This window comes from Salvelinus fontinalis, chromosome 33 (assembly GCF_029448725.1).
Source record: "Salvelinus fontinalis isolate EN_2023a chromosome 33, ASM2944872v1, whole genome shotgun sequence".
Lineage (NCBI taxonomy): Eukaryota > Metazoa > Chordata > Actinopteri > Salmoniformes > Salmonidae > Salvelinus > Salvelinus fontinalis.
In genome coordinates, this window is record NC_074697.1 from 33879460 (window position 1) to 33901545 (window position 22086).

The following is a 22086-nucleotide window of genomic DNA, read 5'->3' on the forward strand; positions in this document are numbered from 1 at the left end:
TTAGGGGGGTAAGTTTACTGCTCCACTGTTCATCCAGGCTATGCGGCCAGGAGACCCTCACTATTTTTGTGTCTGACACTTGTTTAATGCTATGCTACAGAAGAGTGTTTTCCCTCCAGCTTCACTATTGCTGCAGTACTGTAATTGTGCTCATATGAGAGTAGCGAACTCCATAGCCTCTACCTCTGAAATCATAGTTCCATTCTTTCCCCTCCACTGTAAATCCCAGGTGCATTCTACCAGTTCATTTGTCAGCCCTCATATCATAAATATTTAATGTGAGTATTGTACAGGTGCCATTTTTTATGACGGTGGTATTGGCTAGGAAAATAAACATTCCTCCGTGCCTGGTTGTGGCTGAAATGGAAAGCTACATTTGGGTCTACTCAAATAGCTCTCTCTCACACACACACACATACACACACACACACACACACACACACACACACACACACACACACACACACACACACACACACACACACACACACACACACACACACACACACACACACACACACACACACACACACACACACACACACACACACAGACACACACACACACGACCAGTACTCAGTGTTCAACTTGTCCAGGTTCAGTCATGCTGCTGTGGTGAGAACAAGAGGGAGCAGTGCAGTAGTTCAGTAGTTATTAATAACGTGCCCCCTGTCAGATAATAGAATATTGAAGCTACAGCTACAGGCCTAGAGAGTCACTGTGTTTTAACAGAGATGCTCTCCTCTCCTCAACAAGCTATCGGTCTCTGACCCCTCCTGTGGTTTACTAGCCTTCTCTTTGGTGTGTGTCTCTCTCTGCCAACATCAAAGGCTCTCTCGCTGGCTCTCTCACTGTCCTTTGGCTGTCGTTAGGCCAAACACACACACACACAAAAACACACACACGTATGCACACATACACACACACAGCTCCGGACGACCACCGTGTGCTACATGATACATAGAGAACAGAGATCCTGTTTCAGTTGAGAATCATCATCACCTCGTACACTCACAGGAGCCAGGGCCAGGCCAGGACAGGGAAGTGTGTGCTTTTGATAAGCATGGCTGAATGTATTTTCCTTGGCCCAGTCTCTCATAGCTCTCTCCTAGCTGCCCTCTTAGGCACAGAGCAGCCATACTGCAGTAGTAGTGGTCGTACTTTCCTTCCCAGAGAGATCCCCCCCGCCCTTTTTTTGTAGAGATGGAAGGAAGAGAGAACTCTAATCAACTTGTGAGGCTTAACCCCATCTGTAATCTCTTTCTAGCTGCGATCCCGAGCCAACACTTGCAAACGATTACCCTGCCAGTACCCAGGAGGCTCTCTGATTGGCTTGTTTGGTTAGTCTAATCCAGGGAACTGCTACAGTCTCCTCTCCGCGGCTGACTAGTGGCTGGCCGGGGAGTTGGGCTGAACTGAGTGGAGGCTGTCTGTTATGAACCCACCAGCCCCAGCTCTCAGCTCTCTCTGGACTGTAGATGTGAGGTGTATTAGAACCAGACGTTGAGGGGTAGAACGTTAGAGTTATAATGTGGTGAGGCAGGGAGGCAGTGAGGCGTGCTGTGGGGGGTACACTGCTGCTCCCCAGCCCTCCCTCCCTCCCTATCCCCCCTCCCTCCCTGTCACTGAGCTGTTCAGACAGACGCCACTCCACTTCTGAACCAGCCTGGCTGTCTCTACTGCTGGCATCTCTCCCGGCTAAACGCAGGCAGGGCTGGGGAAGTCATCCTCTCCTCCCTCCCTCCCCCAGTGCCTCGTTCTATCAGAGGAGGCGGTGTGGCTTGTGCTCTAACTCAGATAAACAACACAGATGAGAAGAAAAGACTCCCTCCAACAACACTTGGTATCCTGTCCTGTCCTGTACTGTTACTGTTATTGTTACTGTCCTGTACTGGACTGTTCTGTTACTGTTAATCTCCTGTACTGTTAATCTCCTGTACTGTTACTGTCCTGTATTGTCCTGTACTGTACTGTTACGCTCCTGTACTGTACTGTTACTCTCCTGCACTGTACTGTCCTGTCCTGTACTGTACTGTTACTGTTAATGTCCTGTACTGTACTGTACTGTCCTGTACTGTCCTGTTACTGTCCTTTACTGTACTGTCCTGTACTGTTACTGTCCTGTACTGTCCTGTACTGTACTGTACTGTACTGTACTGTTACTGTACTCTCCTGTACTGTCCTGTTACTGTCCTGTACTGTTACTGTCCTGTTACTGTTAATGTCCTGCACTGTACTGTCCTGTACTGTCCTGTACTGTACTGTGCTGTACTGTCCTGTACTGTCCTGTGCTGTACTGTCCTGTACTGTCCTGTACTGTCCTGTACTGTACTGTCCTGTACTGTCCTGTTACTGTACTGTGCTGTACTGTCCTGTACTGTACTGTACTGTACTGTCCTGTCCTGTACTGTCCTGTACTGTCCTGTGCTGTACTGTCCTGTACTGTCCTGTCCTGTACTGTCCTGTAGTGTCCTGTACTGTACTGTCCTGTACTGTACTGTACTGTTACTGTTAATGTCCTGCACTGTACTGTCCTGTACTGTTACTGTCCTGTACTGTCCTGTTACTGTCCTGTCCTGCCTTGCCCTGTCCTGTACTGTTACTGTCCTGTACTGTACTGTTACCATCCTGGCCTGTACTGTTATTGTCCTGTACTGTTACTGTTACTGTTACTGTTACTGTTACTGTACTGTACTGTATAGTACTGTCCTGTAGTGTCCTGCACTGTTACTGTATTGTTACTGTTACTGTCCTGTACTGTTACTGTTACTGTACTGTAGTGTACTGTACTGTTACTGTTACTGTACTGTAGTGTACTGTACTGTTACTGTTACTGTTACTGTTACTGTTACTGTTACTGTTACTGTTACTGTACTGTTACTGTTACTGTCCTGTACTGTACTGTCCTGTACTGTTACTGTTACTGTTACTGTTACTGTTACTGTACTGTACTGTACTGTTACTGTACTGTACTGTACTGTACTGTTACTGTACTGTAGTGTCCTGTACTGTTACTGTACTGTACTGTCCTATACTGTCCTGTACTGTATTGTTACTGTTACTGTCCTGTACTGTATTGTTACTGTTACTGTCCTGTACTGTATTGTTACTGTTACTGTTACTGTACTGTAGTGTTACTGTTACTGTACTGTTACTGTCCTGTACTGTCTTGTACTGTATTGTTATTGTTATTGTTACTGTTACTGTTACTGTTACTGTCACTGTCCTGTACTGTTACTGTAGTGTATTGTCCTGTACTGTCCTGTACTGTATTGTTACTGTTACTGTCCTGTACTGTTACTGTTACTGTATTGTAGTGTCCTATACTGTTACCTATTACTGTACTGTTACTGTCACTGTCCTGTCCTGTACTGTATTGTTACTGTTACTGTCCTGTACTGTTACTGTTACTGTCCTGTACTGTTACTGTTACTGTACTGTAGTGTCCTGTACAGTTACTGTTACTGTACTGTCCTGTACTGTCCTGTACTGTACTGTTACTGTCACTGTCCTGTACTGTACTGTACTGTTACTGTCACTGTCCTGTACTGTACTGTACTGTACTGTACTGTACTGTTACTGTTACTGTCCTGTACTGTACTGTTACTGTCACTGTACTGTACTGTACTGTACTGTACTGTACTGTTACTGTTACTGTTACTGTCACTGTCCTGTACTGTACTGTTACTGTTACTGTTACTGTCCTGTACTGTACTGTTACTGTCACTGGCCTGTACTGTACTGTACTGTACTGTACTGTACTGTACTGTTACTGTTACTGTTACTGTCACTGTCCTGTACTGTACTGTTACTGTTACTGTTACTGTACTGTACTGTCACTGGCCTGTCCTGTACTGTACTGTACTGTACTGTTACTGTTACTGTCCTGTACTGTACTGTTACTGTTACTGTCACTGTACTGTACTGTTACTGTTACTGTACTGTACTGTTACTGTCACTGTCACTGTACTGTACTGTTACTGTCACTGTCCTGTACTGTACTGTACTGTACTGTTACTGTTACTGTTACTGTCCTGTACTGTACTGTTACTGTTACTGTTACTGTACTGTTACTGTCCTGTACTGTACTGTACTGTACTGTACTGTACTGTTACTGTTACTGTCACTGTCCTGTACTGTACTGTTACTGTTACTGTCCTGTACTGTACTGTTACTGTCACTGTCCTGTACTGTACTGTACTGTACTGTACTGTACTGTACTGTACTGTTACTGTTACTGTCCTGTACTGTACTGTTACTGTCACTGTCCTGTACTGTACTGTTACTGTTACTGTCCTGTACTGTACTGTTACTGTCACTGTTACTGTACTGTACTGTTACTGTTACTGTCCTGTACTGTACTGTTACTGTCACTGTCACTGTACTGTACTGTACTGTTACTGTTACTGTACTGTACTGTACTGTTACTGTCACTGTCCCGTACTGTCCTGTACTGTACTGTACTGTACTGTACTGTACTGTAGTGTCCTGTTACTGTTACTGTCACTGTCACTGTCACTGTCCTGTACTGTACTGTTACTGTTACTGTTACTGTCACTGCCCTGTACTGTACTGTTACTGTTACTGTCCTGTACTGTACTGTTACTGTCACTGTCACTGTCCTGTACTGTACTGTTACTGTCACTGTCCTGTACTGTACTGTTACTGTCACTGTCACTGTACTGTACTGTACTGTCACTGTCCTGTACTGTACTGTACTGTACTGTACTGTACTGTCACTGTCCTGTCCTGTACTGTACTGTTACTGTTACTGTCCTGTACTGTACTGTACTGTACTGTTACTGTCACTGTCCTGTACTGTACTGTACTGTACTGTACTGTTACTGTCACTCTCCTGTACTGTACTGTACTGTACTGTACTGTTACTGTTACTGTCCTGTACTGTACTGTTACTGTCACTGTCCTGTACTGTTACTGTTACTGTACTGTACTGTACTGTACTGTACTGTACTGTTACTGTCCTGTACTGCACTGTACTGTTACTGTTACTGTCACTGTACTGTACTGTTACTGTTACTGTCCTGTACTGCACTGTACTGTTACTGTTACTGTTACTGTCCTGTACTGTACTGTACTGTACTGTACTGTACTGTACTGTTACTGTTACTGTCCTGTACTGTTACTGTCACTGTCCTGTACTGTCCTGTACTGTACTGTTACTGTTACTGTCCTGTACTGTACTGTCCTGTACTGTTACTGTCACTGTCCTGTACTGTACTGTTACTGTCCTGTACTGTACTGTTACTGTTACTGTACTGTACTGTACTGTTACTGTCACTGTCCTGTACTGTTACTGTTACTGTCACTGTACTGTACTGTTACTGTCACTGTTACTGTCACTGTCCTGTACTGTACTGTACTGTAGTGTCCTGTACTGTACTGTTACTGTTACTGTCCTGTACTGTACTGTTACTGTCACTGTACTGTACTGTACTGTACTGTACTGTACTGTACTGTCACTGTCACTGTCCTGTCCTGTCCTGTACTGCACTGTTACTGTTACTGTCCTGTACTGTACTGTACTGTACTGTACTGTTACTGTCACTGTCCTGTACTGTACTGTACTGTACTGTTACTGTCACTGTCCTGTACTGTACTGTACTGTTACTGTTACTGTCCTGTACTGTTACTGTCACTGTCCTGTACTGTACTGTTACTGTTACTGTTACTGTCCTGTACTGTACTGTACTGTACTGTACTGTTACTGTTACTGTCCTGTACTGTACTGTTACTGTCACTGTCCTGTACTGTACTGTACTGTTACTGTTACTGTCCTGTACTGTACTGTACTGCACTGTACTGTTACTGTCACTGTACTGTACTGTACTGTACTGTACTGTACTGTACTGTTACTGTTACTGTACTGTACTGTACTGTTACTGTTACTGTACTGCACTGTACTGTTACTGTTACTGTTACTGTCCTGTACTGTACTGTCATGTACTGTTACTGTTACTGTCCTGTACTGTTACTGTCACTGTCCTGTACTGTCCTGTACTGTACTGTTACTGTTACTGTCCTGTACTGTTACTGTCACTGTCCTGTACTGTACTGTTACTGTTACTGTTACTGTCACTGTCCTGTACTGTACTGTACTGTTACTGTTACTGTTACTGTCCTGTACTGTTACTGTCACTGTCCTGTACTGTTACTGTACTGTACTGTTACTGTTACTGTCCTGTACTGTTACTGTCACTGTCCTGTACTGTACTGTTACTGTTACTGTCCTGTACTGTTACTGTCACTGTCCTGTACTGTACTGTACTGTATTGTTACTGTTACTGTCCTGTACTGAACTGTTACTGTTACTGTTACTGTACTGTCCTGTACTGTTACTGTTACTGTTACTGTACTGTACTGTCCTGTACTGTACTGTTACTGTTACTGTCACTGTCCTGTACTGTACTGTTACTGTTACTGTTACTGTTACTGTACTGTACTGTCCTGTACTGTACTGTACTGTTACTGTTACTGTCACTGTCCTGTACTGTACTGTTACTGTTACTGTTACTGTACTGTACTGTCCTGTACTGTCCTGTACTGTTACTGTTACTGTCACTGTCCTGTACTGTACTGAACTGTACTATCCTGTACTGTCATGTACTGTCCTATACTATACTGTCTGTACTGTCTTGTACTGTCCTGTACTGTCCTGTGTGGGTTCGCATTCATACTAGTGGTACTATTCAAAATGATCCTACAGGGTACATGCTAAATTACATTGGTCTAACTAGAAGGGTAGATTTCCTGAAGTAAAATTGTGTGCTTTCTTCAGCTGTCCAAAAGTAATTTATGGTAGCGGAATAATTGTATTTTTTGAAGTCAACATTCAATGTCCTACAACAGTTTGTGAATATTTCCTTATCTTGTCTAGTTCCTAAGATTCTTGTGTCTTCGTAGGCGTAACAGTGAAAGATCCCCGTAAGACAAACTGTCTAACCCATACATTTTCTTCTTTTATCTCCCTCTCTGCAGGTGACAGCGACAGATGCGGACGGTGGCTCCTTCGGCTCCATCAGCTACTCTCTGGGGTCAGGCATCAACAGTGCTGTCCCCTCCCAGTTCTCTGTAGGGAAGGAGACAGGACAGATCTGTACCAACGTGGCTCTGGACAGGGACCAGGGACCAACCAGCTACGACTTTACCGTCACCGCCGTGGACGGGGTGAGTCTCCACACATCTCCTACTGTATCTCTCCACCCTCTTGATCTCTCCTTCCCTCTGCACTCTTCCCTCCATTTACCCTCCACTAACCATCTCTCCCTCCACCTTCCTCAACCTCTCCGGAACAAGTCCAGCAGTGGACGGGGTGAGTTTATTCTTCTCCCCTCCTCCACATCTCTCCACCCACTTCTCTCTATAGACCCACTTCTTGACTATCTCTCCACCCACTTCTCTCTATAGACCCACTTCTTGACTATCTCTCCACCCTCTTCTCTCTATAGACCCACGTCTTGACTATCTCTCCACCCTCTTCTCTCTATAGATCCACTTCTTGACTATCTCTCCACCCACTTCTCTCTCTAGACCCACTTATTGGCCATCTCTCCACCCTCCTCTCTCTAGACCCACTTCTTGGCTATCGCTCCATCCTCATCCAATGTCTGCATTCCCTATATAGTCCATTCCTTTTCACCAGAGCCCTATGGGAATAGAGTGGCAGTCTGATCTCTCCCTGTGAGTACATTAAACCCCTGACAGTGATCTCTTAAAGCAGTGTTTATCACAGTGTTTATAACAGCAGGGTTAAAAGAAGAAAAACTCCAGCACCCTGGTAATATTGACGCTTCCAACAATTGAATGGATCTTTTTAACCGACATTTCACAGCAGGGTTCACAGCAGAGAAATAGCTAGCAGAACCCTGGCTATTAGACGCAACTATAGAGCCAGAGCCAGGATAGCTAGTAGAGAGGGGAGCAGCTCCCCAGCCAGGCAGAGCAGAACACAGCAGAGCAGCAAATCTGTCATTAGTGCAGCCAAATAAAAGAGTCTGAATGAGTCTCCCTGGCAGGCCTGCACTGTGAATGAGTCTCCCTGGCAGGCCTGCACTGTGAATGAGTCTCCCTGGCAGGCCTGCACTGTGAATGAGCCTCCCTGGCAGGCCTGCACTGTGAATGAGTCTCCCTGGCAGGCCTGCACTGTGAATGAGCCTCCCTGGCAGGCCTGCACTGTGAATGAGTCTCCCTGGCAGGCCTGCACTGTGAATGATCCTCCCTGGCAGGGCTGCACTGTGAATGAGTCTCCCAGGCAGGCCTGCACTGTGAATGAGTCTCCCTGGCAGGCTTGCACTGTGAATGAGTCTCCCTGGCAGGGATGTGCTGTGAATGAGTCTCCCTGGCAGGGCTGCACTGTGAATGAGCCTCCCTGGCAGGGCTGTGCTGTGAATGAGTCTCCCTGGCAGGCCTGCGCTGTGAATGAGTCTCCCTGGCAGGGCTGTGCTGTGAATGAGTCTCCCTGGCAGGCCTGCGCTGTGAATGAGTCTCCCTGGCAGGGCTGTGCTGTGAATGAGTCTCCCTGGCAGGCCTGCGCTGTGAATGAGTCTCCCTGGCAGGCCTGCGCTGTGAATGAGTCTCCCTGGCAGGACTGTGCTGTGATAGCATCCTCTAGCGTAACACGCCAAATCATACTTGAAAGTAAAAGGGTAGAAATTAATGGAAATCACTGCAGTCATGGTAAAACAATCAGATAGAGAAGAGAGTGATAGAGCGAGAGAGAAAGAGAGAGGGAGAGAAAATGCCTACAACGTCAAGCAGACTGGCAGACAGACAGTCAGATAGACAGACACGCAGACAGACAGACAGAAACACAGGCAGACAGACACTCAGTCAGACAGACACAGACAGACATACAGACATACAGTCAGACAGGCAGATAGCAGTAATATTTAATAAGTTGGACCGCTGCTCCCCCTCCAACCCTCCTCCCTCCTCCACCCTCTCACCAGTCCGGCCAAATGAAAAGCCTGCTCTGTATTCTGTTCAGAACGAGCCGCCAGGGAAACAGAGCTCTCTGCTCTGTGGCAGTAGCGAGCCCTCTCAACCCCCACAGATCCTGACAGATTGCTGTTTCCCTGGGGAAGCTATCAATCCGTATCCCTGCACCAACCTGCCAGGACTAGATTTCAGAGTCAGACGTTTTTACCAGGGTTCCTGCTGATTTTAACTCTCTCCATTAATGTGGTCAAATGTGTTTTTTTACCACTTTGTCCTGGTGATATACAACAGCGTGCGAAGTCTAGTAGAACAGAGAGCTTTTTGTCCTTAGAAGAGGTGCATACTCAACACCTAACTCACTACAGATGGGCTTTAATATAAAGGGGGAAAGGTGCTCAGCTTAACTGAAGCATGTTGAAATAAAAAACGTTCCTACCCCAGGACACTCCATGTGGTGACTGTCCCAGAAAATTCTGGATTTGTCCATTGTTTTATTATTGGTTTCACATAAATCTCCAACAAACCAACACAGAATGTCACTGACACATCTAACCCATTCCAATGAGCGTTGTCTTTTTGATTGATTGTTTGATTTTCCTTTCTGTTCCCCTGCAGGGCGGTCTGAACTCTGTGGCCTACGTCAGGGTGGACCTGCTGGACATCAATGACAACAGACCAGTCTTCTACCCTGTGAGCTACGCCGTCAGCCTTAGCTCCCAGAGTGCACCTGGCACCTCTGTTGTCAAGGTTACGGCCCTTGACCCCGACACTGGGGAGAACGGGAGGGTCACGTACCGAACCGTCCCCAGGGGCAACTCCCCCTTCTTCACCCTCAACAAAGACACAGGTTGGTACTTTTACTGTAATACAGATTTAACAACAAAGACACAGGTTGGTACTTTTACTGTAATACAGCTTTTTAATGAACAAAAAGAAACAGGTTGGTGTTTTTACATGTAGTACAGCTTTAACTATGAACAAAAACACACAGGTTGGTGTTTTTACATGTAGTACAGCTTTAACTATGAAAACACACAGGTTGGTGTTTTTACATGTAGTACAGCTTTAACGATGAACAAAAACACACAGGTTGGTGTTTTTACATGTAGTACAGCTTTAACTATGAACAAAAAGACACAGGTTGGTGTTTTTACATGTAGTACAGCTTTAACGATGAACAGAAAGACACAGGTTGGTGTTTTTACATGTAGTACAGCTTTAACTATGAACAAAAACACACAGGTTGGTGTTTTTACATGTGGTACAGCTTTAACTATGAACAGAAAGACACAGGTTGGTGTTTTTACATGTAGTACAGCTTTAACTATGAACAAAAACACACAGGTTGGTGTTTTTACATGTGGTACAGCTTTAACAACAGACACAGGTTGGTGTTTTTACATGTGGTACAGCTTTAACGATGAACAAAAACACACAGGTTGGTGTTTTTACATGTGGTACAGCTTTAACGATGAACAAAAACACACAGGTTGGTGTTTTTACATGTGGTACAGCTTTAACTATGAACAAAAGGCCACATGTTGATGTTTTTACATGTGGTACAGCTTTAACAACAGACACAGGTTGGTGTTTTTACATGTGGTACAGCTTTAACGATGAACAAAAACACACAGGTTGGTGTTTTTACATGTGGTACAGCTTTAACGATGAACAAAAACACACAGGTTGGTGTTTTTACATGTGGTACAGCTTTAACGATGAACAAAAGGCCACAGGTTGGTGTTTTTACATGTGGTACAGCTTTAACAACAGACACAGGTTGGTGTTTTTACATGTGGTACAGCTTTAACGATGAACAAAAAGACACAGGTTGGTGTTTTTACATGTGGTACAGCTTTAACGATGAACAAAAACACACAGGTTGGTGTTTTTACATGTGGTACAGCTTTAACGATGAACAAAAGGCCACAGGTTGGTGTTTTTACATGTAGTACAGCTTTAACTATGAACAGAAAGACACAGGTTGGTGTTTTTACATGTAGTACAGCTTTAACTATGAACAAAAAGACACAGGTTGGTGTTTTTACATGTAGTACAGCTTTAACAACAGACACAGGTTGGTACTGTATTAACTTCTTATGTAGTTACAGGTGTATCGAGGAAAAAGGCATTCTTGTATTTTTCACAATGTGTTTAATGGATCGTACAGATGCCAGAGCGCTGGAATTGAATTTTCCTGGAACTAAATAAAGCGTGTATGTTTGTGTGTGTGCGTTCATCCTCATGTCTCTGTGTGTGTGTTTTGAGCTGTGTCTGACCTTGACCACTGTGTTTTGTGTCCTTTCTCCACCAGGTGTGATCTCCCTGTCCCGGTCCCTACATGGCAAGGCCAACACGGTGATCCCCATTGTGGTTTCAGCCCAGGACGGAGGGGGTCTGGCAGCACTGGTCAATGCCCGGGTCAACATCAGTGTGGTGGCAGGCCTGGTGGCGCCCCCTGTGTTCGAACACAGTCAGTACAGCTTCACTGTGTCTGAAGACGTACTGCGAGGAACTGAGGTTGGCATCGTACAGGCCATCAGTAAGAACGGTGGGTGTGACTTGGAATTGGAACTTCCGATTGGTCGACTGCTAACACCTGTTTGAAAGTATGTGTGTGTGTGTGTGTGTGTGTGTGTGTGTGTGTGTGTGTGTGTGTGTGTGTGTGTGTGTGTGTGTGTGTGTGTGTGTGTGTGTGTGTGTGTGTGTGTGTGTGTGTGTGGGCAGCATGTGCTGAAAGGATTCACTGGGGCGTTCTGTGCTCCCTGTACCAATTGTTCAAATAGGCAGTGAGCCACTGTACACACCTCGTTTAGAAATCACATTAATCACACATTCCATCCCAGCACATTGTTTTTATAATCATTACTTTGGATATTTAGGACTCTATCATAGTGTAAAATACTTGACAAATGACTGAGGGTGAGTATATTGTAACTGAAGTGCTCTCTGCCTGGTCTGGTTCTGGTCTCCTCGTCTGGTCTGGTTCTGGTCTCCTCATCTGGTCTGGTCTGGCTCTGGTCTCCTCGTCTGGTCTGGTTCTGGTCCCCTTGTCTGGTCTGGCTCTGGTCTCCTCGTCTGGTCTGGTTCTGGTCTCCTCGTCTGGTCTGGTTCTGTTCTCCTCGTCTGGACTGGTTTTGGTCTCCTCGTCTGGACTGGTTTTGGTCTCCTCGTCTGGACTGGTTCTGTTCTCCTCGTCTGGACTGGTTCTGGTCTCCTCGTCTGGTCTGGTTTTGGTCTCCTCGTCTGGACTGGTTCTGGTCTCCTCGTCTGGACTGGTTCTGGTCTCCTCGTCTGGTCTGGTTCTGTTCTCCTCGTCTGGACTGGTTCTGGTCTCCTCGTCTGGTCTGGTTCTGTTCTCCTCGTCTGGACTGGTTCTGGTCTCCTCGTCTGGACTGGTTTTGGTCTCCTCGTCTGGACTGGTTCTGGTCTCCTCGTCTGGTCTGGTTCTATTCCCCTCGTCTGGACTGGTTCTGGTCTCCTCGCCTGGACTGGTTCTGTTCTCCTCGTCTGGTCTGGTTCTGTTCTCCTCGTCTGGTCTGGCTCTATTCTCCTCATCTGGACTGGTTCTGGTCTCCTCGTCTGGTCTGGTTCTGGTCTCCTCGTCTGGTCTGGTTCTGGTCTCCTCATCTGGTCTGGTTCTGGTCTCCTCATCTGGTCTGGTTCTGGTCTCCTCGTCTGGTCTGGTTCTGGTCTCCTCATCTGGTCTGGTTCTGGTCTCCTCGTCTGGTCTGGTTCTGGTCTCCTCATCTGGTCTGGTCTGAATCTGTTCTCCTCGTCTGATCTGGCTCTGGTCTCCTCGTCTGGTCTGGTTCTGGTCTCCTCGTCTGGTCTGGTTCTGGTCTCCTCATCTGGTCTGGTCTGAATCTGTTCTCCTCGTCTGATCTGGCTCTGGTCTCCTTGTCTGGACTGGCTCTGGTCTCCTCGTCTGGACTGGTTCTGGTCTCCTCGTCTGGTCTGGTTCTGTTCTCCTCGTCTGGTCTGGTTCTGGTCTCCTCATCTGGTCTGGTCTGAATCTGTTCTCCTCGTCTGGTCTGGCTCTGGTCTCCTTGTCTGGACTGGTTCTGGTCTCCTCGTCTGGTCTGGTTCTGGTCTCCTCGTCTGGACTGGTTCTGGTCTCCTCGTCTGGTCTGGTTCTGTTCTCCTCGTCTGGACTGGCTCTGGTCTCCTCGTCTGGTCTGGTTCTGGTCTCCTCGTCTGGACTGGTTCTGGTCTCCTCGTCTGGTCTGGTTCTGGTCTCCTCGTCTGGACTGGTTCTGGTCTCCTCGTCTGGACTGGCTCTGGTCTCCTCGTCTGGTCTGGTTCTGGTCTCCTTGTCTGGACTGGTTCTGGTCTCCTCGTCTGGACTGGCTCTGGTCTCCTCGTCTGACTGGTTTTGGTCTCCTCGTCTGGACTGGTTCTGGTCTCCTCGTCTGGTCTGGTTCTATTCCCCTCGTCTGGACTGGTTCTGGTCTCCTCGTCTGGACTGGTTCTGGTCTCCTCGTCTGGACTGGCTCTGGTCTCCTCGTCTGGTCTGGTTCTGTTCTCCTCGTCTGGTCTGGTTCTGGTCTCCTCGTCTGGACTGGTTCTGGTCTCCTCGTCTGGACTGGCTCTGGTCTCCTCGTCTGACTGGTTTTGGTCTCCTCGTCTGGACTGGTTCTGGTCTCCTCGTCTGGTCTGGTTCTATTCCCCTCGTCTGGACTGGTTCTGGTCTCCTCGTCTGGACTGGTTCTGGTCTCCTCGTCTGGACTGGCTCTGGTCTCCTCGTCTGGTCTGGTTCTGTTCTCCTCGTCTGGTCTGGTTCTGTTCACCTCGTCTGGACTGGCTCTGGTCTCCTCGTCTGGACTGGCTCTGGATCTTGTCATCTCACTTCAAAAGATACAAATAAAATAAACTCACACACACAATTGCATCTGTATTCACAAACATGCACTCACTCACTCACTCACTCACACACACACACACACACACACACACACACACACACACACACACACACACACACACACACACACACACACACACACACACACACACACACACACACACACACACACACACACACACACACACACACACACACAATCACAACTGCTGCTACCAGACTGTTATTATGATTGATAAACACTGCACAGTTTAAACACTTGCCCCCCTTCCCCAATACACATGTAAATATTGGACTATAAATTGTTCCTTCCTGTATTATACTTATGCTAAGAAATGTATTCTATTCTACTGATCCATTTACTTTATGTTCATATTGTTATCTTTTAGTATTTCTTATTGTTGTTGTGTTGTTGATAAAGAACCATTTCGTTGGATGGTGTATACTATGTGTATCCCGTACATAAGGGATAATAAAACATTCAACTTCCCCTGTCTGTTCCCAGGCGGCCCCAGTAAGGACATCCTGTACACCATCTCCTCTGGAGACCCTGCTGGCTACTTCACTGTGGACCCAGAGAGCGGTGCCCTGCGGACCAGCCTTCCCCTGGACCACGAGGCCCAGCCCTCTCTAACCCTGGAGCTCCAGGCTCGTAGCGGCAGCCCCCCTGCCTTCGGTCAGACCTACGTCCACATCACCATCCAGGACATCAACGACAACGCTCCTGTGTTCATGCCCTCCTCTTCTGAGTCTCTCCTCCTCCCGGAGCACACAGAGATGGGGACCGTGGTCTACAGAGTCCAGGCCAAAGACCGGGACTCCGGCCTCAACGGCCAGATGACCTTTGATCTTTCCTCCACCACGACCTCAAGCGGAGGTCAAAGAACCTTTTCCATGGAGCGCAGCACAGGGGAGATCCGGCTGGTTGGCAGGCTGTCATACGACGTAACGCCGCGTTACGACCTGACGGTGACAGCTAAAGATGGTGGCGCTCCCCAGCTGAGCTCTACCATGATGCTTGTGGTGCACGTCCAGGCGGAGAACGACCACGGTCCTGTGTTCGACACCCTGACCTACCGCGTGGAGCTGAGGGAGAACACGCCACTCAGCACACGCTTCATACAGGTATGTCCCGTAGATTGTTCAACTAACAGCCAACAAAATGTCTTCTAACTATCCCTAAACGTAACATCAGCAAGCTGTTATGTATCAACAGAGTTGCAGTTGAACTGTCAGTTCTGTAATGTTTTGGCTGTGTATGTATTTCTGATGAATTACTTAATCCATCCATCTACAGGTGCGAGCTCTGAGCCTGGACACCACGGGTTCAGGCTCCTCCTCTCCACTGGCGTACTACCTGAGACCTGACGGAGACGCAGCAGGGTTTGGCATTGCAGCAGACAGCGGCTGGCTGTTTGTGAAGAGCGCCCTGGACAGAGAGGTGAGGGACATGTGCCAGGAAGATATATAAACTTGTCCAGACCCGCACACTGAATGCTTCTTAGCCACTTTGATTGATATGGATCATGTTGGTCTTATTCATCTTGACCTTAGACTTCTTTAGAGGCCTGAAAATGTCTGACAAACTTTAATTTAAAGTGTAATGTCCTTTAAAAGTGTGTCCATGACCTTTGCCCAGGTGAAGGACATGTACATGTTGATGGTTCTGGCCACGGCGGGCCACGGGCAGCTGAAGAAGACGGGCAGTGCCACGGTGAGGGTGTCGGTGACCGATGAAAACGACAACTCACCCCGTTTGACCCAGGAGAGGGCTTTCCTGGCCGTGAGAGAGAACCTTCCGGCGGGGTCAGGGTTCGGACGGGTTTCGGCTATGGACCGAGACTCGGGGCTCAACGGCAGGCTCAGTTACAGACTCCTACACCCAGACAGAAACTTCCAGATCAACTCATACACAGGTAGTTCAAAGCCTGGTTAATGAATGGAATAACAAAAAATACACTGAGTGTACAAAACATTAAGAACACCTTCCTAATATTGAGTTGCACCCCCCCCTTTTGCCCTCAGAACATGCTCAATTTGTCGGGGCATGGACTCTACAAGGTGTCAAAAGTGTTCCACAGGGATGCTGGCCCATGTTGACTCCAATGCTTCACACAGTTGTCAAGTTGGCTCGATGTCCTTTGGGAGGTGGACCATTCTTGATACACACCGGAAACTGTTGAGCATGAAAAAGTCAGCGGCGTTGCAGTTCATTAGACAAACCGGTGTGCCTGGCACCTTCTACCATATCCCATTTAAAGGCATTTTGTCTTGCCCATTCACACTCTGAATGGCACATACACAATCCATGTCTCAATTGTCTCAAGGCTTAACACACATATAATAACTTTATATTTACCACAAGAACTTCAGATGTGGCACTCAGAATAGACACACAATGCTGTCTATTCTCTGTGAAAATAAATCAGGTTACCTGTAGTGTTGAGGGTCCTGCTGGGCCCTAATTGGCCTGCTGTGAGATTGTGTGTAGCCGCTCTCGAGATAACTCTAACCTTCACTGCAGCTGTTCAGGTTCCTGCCGTGTGTGTGTGTGTGTGTGTGTGTGTGTGTGTGTGTGTGTGTGTGTGTGTGTGTGTGTGTGTGTGTGTGTGTGTGTGTGTGTGTGTGTGTGTGTGTGTGTGTGTGTGTGTGTGTGTGTGTGTGTGTGTGTTTGTGGGTGATCAAAGACGACATGCTCTCCCTTTAATTTCTCATCATTACTTCTCTCCCTCCCATTTCTCTCACTCTATCTCTCTCTCCCTCCTTCCTCTCTTCCTGTGTCCTCTCTCTCTCTCCCTCAGGTGAGATCAGTACCCGTGTAGGTCTGGACAGGGAGCAGCAGAGTAGTTACCAGGTGTTGTTGGTGGTTCAGGATGGAGGTACTCCCCCACGCAGCGCTACAGGGACAGCCTTTATCACCATCCTGGATGAGAACGACAACACTCCCTCCTTCAGACACAGCCAGCCTGGCAGAGGACTGACCATGCAGGTAATACTGAGGTTGCGTCCCAAATGGCAGCCTATTTCCTATATTGTATGCTACTTTTGACCAGGGCCCTTAGGGCATGGGGTCTCACATAATATGTTAGTGGTCAGCGTTGAGAAGAAAACAAGTCACTTTTACCTTGTGATTTCCTTCCGTAGGTGATGGAAGGCCAGGCATCAGGTCTACTGCTGGGGAAAGTACAGGCCAAGGACCCTGATGAGGGAGAGAACGGCACTGTGTACTACTCCATGTCAGGTGAGAGAGGGATGGAAGAAGGAAGAGAGAGAGGGAGAGAGGAAGGGAGGGATTGTGTGTAAGTTAATGATTGAAGAGTAATTTGCTATTTTCTACCGTTGAGTGATTATGTGAGGAATGCATTGTTTTCTTCTGGCATTGTTTCCAAAAACAACTCTGGGTAACAATTTATAGCTGGACTCACTCACTCAATCTGTATCTCTCTCTCTCTCTGTCTCTCTTTTTCTTTCGCTCTCTTTTTCTCCCTCCCTCCCTCACTCCTCTACAGGTCCCAGAGCAGAGCGTTTCTCTCTGAACCCTACTACAGGTGAACTGCGTTCCTCCTCTCCTCTGAGTCACTCTGACAGAGCTGAGTACAGCTTCACTGTGACCGCCACTGACCGAGGCCAGCCATCTCACAGCGCTACCTGTACACTACACATACAGGTGAGACCCCTAACCCCTAGCCATAACTCCTTACCTCTCACAGCGCTACCTGTACACTACACATACAGGTGAGACTCCTACCTCAGACTGCTATCTCCTATCCCCTACCACCTTTCTTCTCACAGATCTAGCTGTATCTTAATCATAAAGGTCAGAAAACTACTAGATCATAGCCAACACCAATCTATCAAATATCCCACATTTAACTAAAGTATTGGGAGAAGTACTAAGTCAAGCTTGCTCTAGATGTCTGGCTCTAGAAGTCTGGCTCCTCACAACAAAGTCGTTCCAAATAGACGTGCCAGTCTGATTTCTGACAACCTTCCCTCCCTCCTTTTCTTCCCTCCCTCCCTCCCTCCCTCACTTCTCCTCCTCTGTGACTTTTCAAGAGGGAATTTCTCTTTGAGTAAGAGATGGAAAACTACAGTAGGTATGAATCAAGTGCTCCCATCTGGTCCATGATGATCACCAGCTGTGATTGCTCTGATCAAGGCCATACTGAATGACTTCAACACTTTTAATACAGTAGCCTCACTTCAATACGACACCGCCTGGGATATGCACCCACATAAAATACACCATTCAAGTTAATTTAATTAATATTTAATATACAACTTAATAGTGACCGACCAGGCCAGCACAATGGAAGGAACTCTGTAGCTGTAAATCCAAGATGCATCCCAAATGACACCCTATTCCCTATATAGTGCTACTTTTGACCAGTGCCCTATGTAGGGAATAGGTTGCCATTTGGAACGCAGAACCGGAATCTTTAAGGTTCCAGGAAAATAGAAGGGTCTTGTAATGGCTGCAGTAAAACAGCATCTCTGTGTTCCTTATTTCTTAAATTTTTTGTTGTGTTGTTCTTCTGTTCTTCTGACGTGAAGAATGTGAGTAATAATTAGTGTGTAATAGGATTAAACATGCCTGTGTTGTTCTTGTCTGTTGACGTGTTTCTATCAGAGCCCTCGTCCAAGACAAGTACAGCAGTATGGACAAGATATGATCTCACAAATTCTAACGCGTGTTGACATTCAATTTGCCATCTAATGTGGAGTTAATTAACAGATTGTCATATTATGTTTCATAAAGAGCATGGGCTGTTTAGTGACTGCCAACATAGTGGTGCTGTTTGGTGTAACTCTGGTTTATCAAGGTATTGTAGGTTGTAATGAATTGAGCATCAACAAGTATTTGTTGAGGAGAAAAATGGATAAGCGTACAAAACTATTTTATTTTCCTTCCTCTCTCTTTCTCCTTGTCTTGCTCTCTCTCTCTATTTCTCCTGGTCTAACTCTCTCACTTTCATTCATTTATTCTCTCGCTCTCGCCCGCTCTCGCTCTCGCTCTCGCTCTCTCCTGCTCTCTCTCTCTCTCTCTCTATTTTTCCTGGTCTAACTCTCTCACTTTCATTCATTTATTCTCTCGCTCTCGCCCGCTCTCGCTCTCGCTCTCGCTCTCTCTCTCTCTCTCGCTCTCGCTCTCGCTCTCTCCTGCTCTCTCTCTTGGTCTCTCTCGCTCTCGCTCTCTCTCTCTCGCTCTCTCTCTCTCGCTCTCGCTCTCTCCTGCTCTCGCTCTCTCTCACTCTCTCCTGCTCTCTCTCTCTCTCACTCTCTCCTGCTCTCTCTCTCTCTCTCGCTCTCGCTCTCACTCTCTCCTGCTCTCTCTCTCTCTCCTGCTCTCGCTCTCGCTCTCTCTCTCAGATATTTAAACCCTGTGACTCCATCCCCTGCTTTGAGCGAACTGAAAAACAGGCTTATTAGAACAATGTGGTTTATGTGTAACTTCTGGTGCCTGTTTCCATACAAAAGGAGCGATGTGTCAAAGCTGAAGTCTTTCATGTTCTTCTGATTGGTCATCAAGGGAGGTGTAAAAACTCAATACTGTAGACTCCCGAGTCCAGCCCACTGCAGTGAGATCTGAAAGCTCACCACAATTTCCTTTTTTGATTATGTTGACTTTTATCCCTTATTATTTTTCCTGGCAGTGACATGCCTATCTGATTAAGCGTGATTAGCACTAGCAGGCCTGTTGTGGGAGTTTGTAAAAAACTCTTAAAACGTTCAGTTTCTTTTATTCACAGTGAGAAAAGAGAGTGGGTGGGTAGAAATCTGTTGCAGGTTCACAGCATTCCATTGAATATTTGTATTCTTTAGCGTTGTATTGGAAAATGTATCTCCAACTGCCACTAGGCATGTATAATGGTCTTTATTAGACACATAGCGTGAGTCTGCTGAGTGTTGATGTTCATATCCCTATGTCTCTGTCCACAGGTCCTGAGTGCGAGCAGAGCTCCTTCCAAAGCCAACTCCCTCTCCATATACTTCAACTCCGTCGAGGAGGCCAAACCGGGCTCTGTGATTGGCTCTGTGAAGTCACATGACAGCTTAGAGCTCCCTGAGGCTGGTCAGGTGACCTATACGGTGGTGGGCGGGTCAGACCGAGACGGAACGTTCATGGTGGACCGTCAGACAGGTGACGTGTACCTGGCAAGGGAGCTGGACTACGAGCGATCTGCCCGCTACACACTACAGATAGAGGTGGATGACTTCTCCATGACATTACCCAGCAGCCACCTGGTGCAGCTGGACATCGAGGTGAAGGACAGCAATGACCACGCACCCTGCTTCCCGGAGGACCCCGTTACCATGGTGATACCTGAGAACATGGAGCCTGGGGCCACCATCTACACCTTCCAGGCCTCGGACCAGGATGGATCAGGGCCCAACAGCCTGCTGACCTACTCCATCCTGCACCAGGTAGGGTTAGGGGGTTAGGGTTAGGAGGTTAGCTGGTTAGGGTTAGGAGGTTAGGGTTAGGGTTAGGAGGTTAGGGTTAGATGGTTAGGGTTAGGGGATTAGGGTTAGGAGGTTAGGGTTAGGGGATTAGGGTTAGGAGGTTAGGGTTAGCTGGTTAGGGTTAGGAGGTTAGGGGTAGGACGCACAGGTTAGAGAAGCAAAAATCAGTAACAGATACATTGCTGTTTCAAATTCCAAACCGGTCGTGAAAATTGGAGATGTACTCACTGGCAACTAGACCATCTCGGGCCGTTGTGCCCTTGAGCAAGACACTAAACTAGTGGTTTAGGGAGTAGAGCAAAAGAAGGAGGTTAGGGTTAGGGGGTTAGGTTTAGGAGGTTAGGATTAGGAGGTTAGGGTTAGGAGGATAGGGTTAGGAGTTATGGTTAGGAGGTTAGGGTTAGAAGATTAGCATTAGGAATTAAAAGTTCTCATTTACAACTGCGACCTGGCCAAGATAAAGCAAAGCAGTGCGACACAAACAACAACACAGAGTTACACATGGAATAAACAAATGTACATTCAATAACACAATAGAACAAATATATATACAGTGTGTGCAAATGAGGTAAGATTAGGGAGGTAAGGCAATAAATAGGCCACAGTGGCGAAGTAATTACAATTTAGCAATTAAACACTGGAGTGATAGATGTGCAGAAGATGAATGTGCAAGTAGAGATACTGGGGTGCAAAGGAGAGTTAAAAAAAAAAAAACAATATGGGGATGAGGTAGTTGGATGGGCTATTTACAGATGGGCTATGTACAGGTGCAGTGATCTGTGAGCTGCTCTGACAGCTGATGCTTAAAGTTAGTGAGGGAGATATGAGTCTCCAGCTTCAGTGATTTTTGCAATCCGTTCCAGTCATTGGCAGCAGAGAACTGGAAGGAAAAGTGGCCACATGAGAAATAGGCTTTGGGGGTGACCAGTGAAATATACCTGCTGGAGCGCATGCTATGGGTGGGAGCTGCTATGGTGACCAGTGAGCTGAGATAAGGCGGGGATTTACCTAGCAAATACTTATAGATGACCTGGAGCCAGTGGGTTTGGTGACGAATATGAAGCGAGAACCAGCCAACGAGAGCATACAGGTTGCAGTGGTGGGTAGTATATGGGGCTTTGGTGACAAAACGGATGGCACTGTGATAGACTGCATCCAATTTGCTGAGTAGAGTGTTGGAGGCTATTTAATAAATTACATCGCCGAAGTCAAGGATTGGTAGGATAGTCAGTTTTACGAGGGTCTGTTTGGCAGCATGAGTGAAGGATGTTTTGTTGTGAAACAGGAAGCCGATTCTAGATTTAATTTTGGATTGGAGATGCTTAATGTGAGTGTAGAAGGAGAGTTTACAGTCTAACCAGACACCTAGGTATTTGTAATTGTCCACATATTCTAAGTCAGAACCGTCCAGAGTAGTGATGCTGGCTGTTGAGTCTGCCGATAAGAATGTGGTGATTGACAGAGTCGACAGCCTTGGCCAGGTTGATGAATACAGCTGCACAGTATTGTCTTTTATCGATGGTGGTTATGATATCGTTTAGGACCTTGAGCGTGCCTGAGGTGCACCCATGACCAGCTCTGAAACCAGATTGCATAGTGGAGAAGGTACGGTGGGATTCGAAATTGTCAGTGATCTGTTTGTTAACTTGGCTTTCGATGACCTTGGAAAGGCAGGGTAGGATAGATATAGGTCTGTAACAGTTTGGGTCTAGAGTTTCTTCCCCTTTGAAGAGGGGGATGACCGCGGCAGCTTTCCAATCTTTGGGGATCTCAGACGATACGAAAGAGAGGTTGAACAGACT

At 46.9% G+C, this 22086-nt stretch overlaps 1 protein-coding gene across 2 annotated transcripts in view; it reads left to right on the top strand.

The window, feature by feature from the left end:
- The window catches only part of LOC129832085 (protocadherin-16-like), a 242593-nt gene that overhangs the window by 198571 nt on the left and 21936 nt on the right, over positions 1-22086 (top strand). For both annotated transcript variants that reach the window (XM_055895838.1, XM_055895839.1), the window contains exons 3-12: positions 6997-7185; positions 9571-9802; positions 11270-11506; positions 14325-14944; positions 15117-15260; positions 15459-15735; positions 16621-16808; positions 16964-17060; positions 17329-17486; positions 19760-20245. In XM_055895838.1, the coding sequence (XP_055751813.1) occupies positions 6997-7185; positions 9571-9802; positions 11270-11506; positions 14325-14944; positions 15117-15260; positions 15459-15735; positions 16621-16808; positions 16964-17060; positions 17329-17486; positions 19760-20245 (2628 nt within the window). The remainder of the gene's footprint in view (positions 1-6996; positions 7186-9570; positions 9803-11269; positions 11507-14324; positions 14945-15116; positions 15261-15458; positions 15736-16620; positions 16809-16963; positions 17061-17328; positions 17487-19759; positions 20246-22086) is intronic.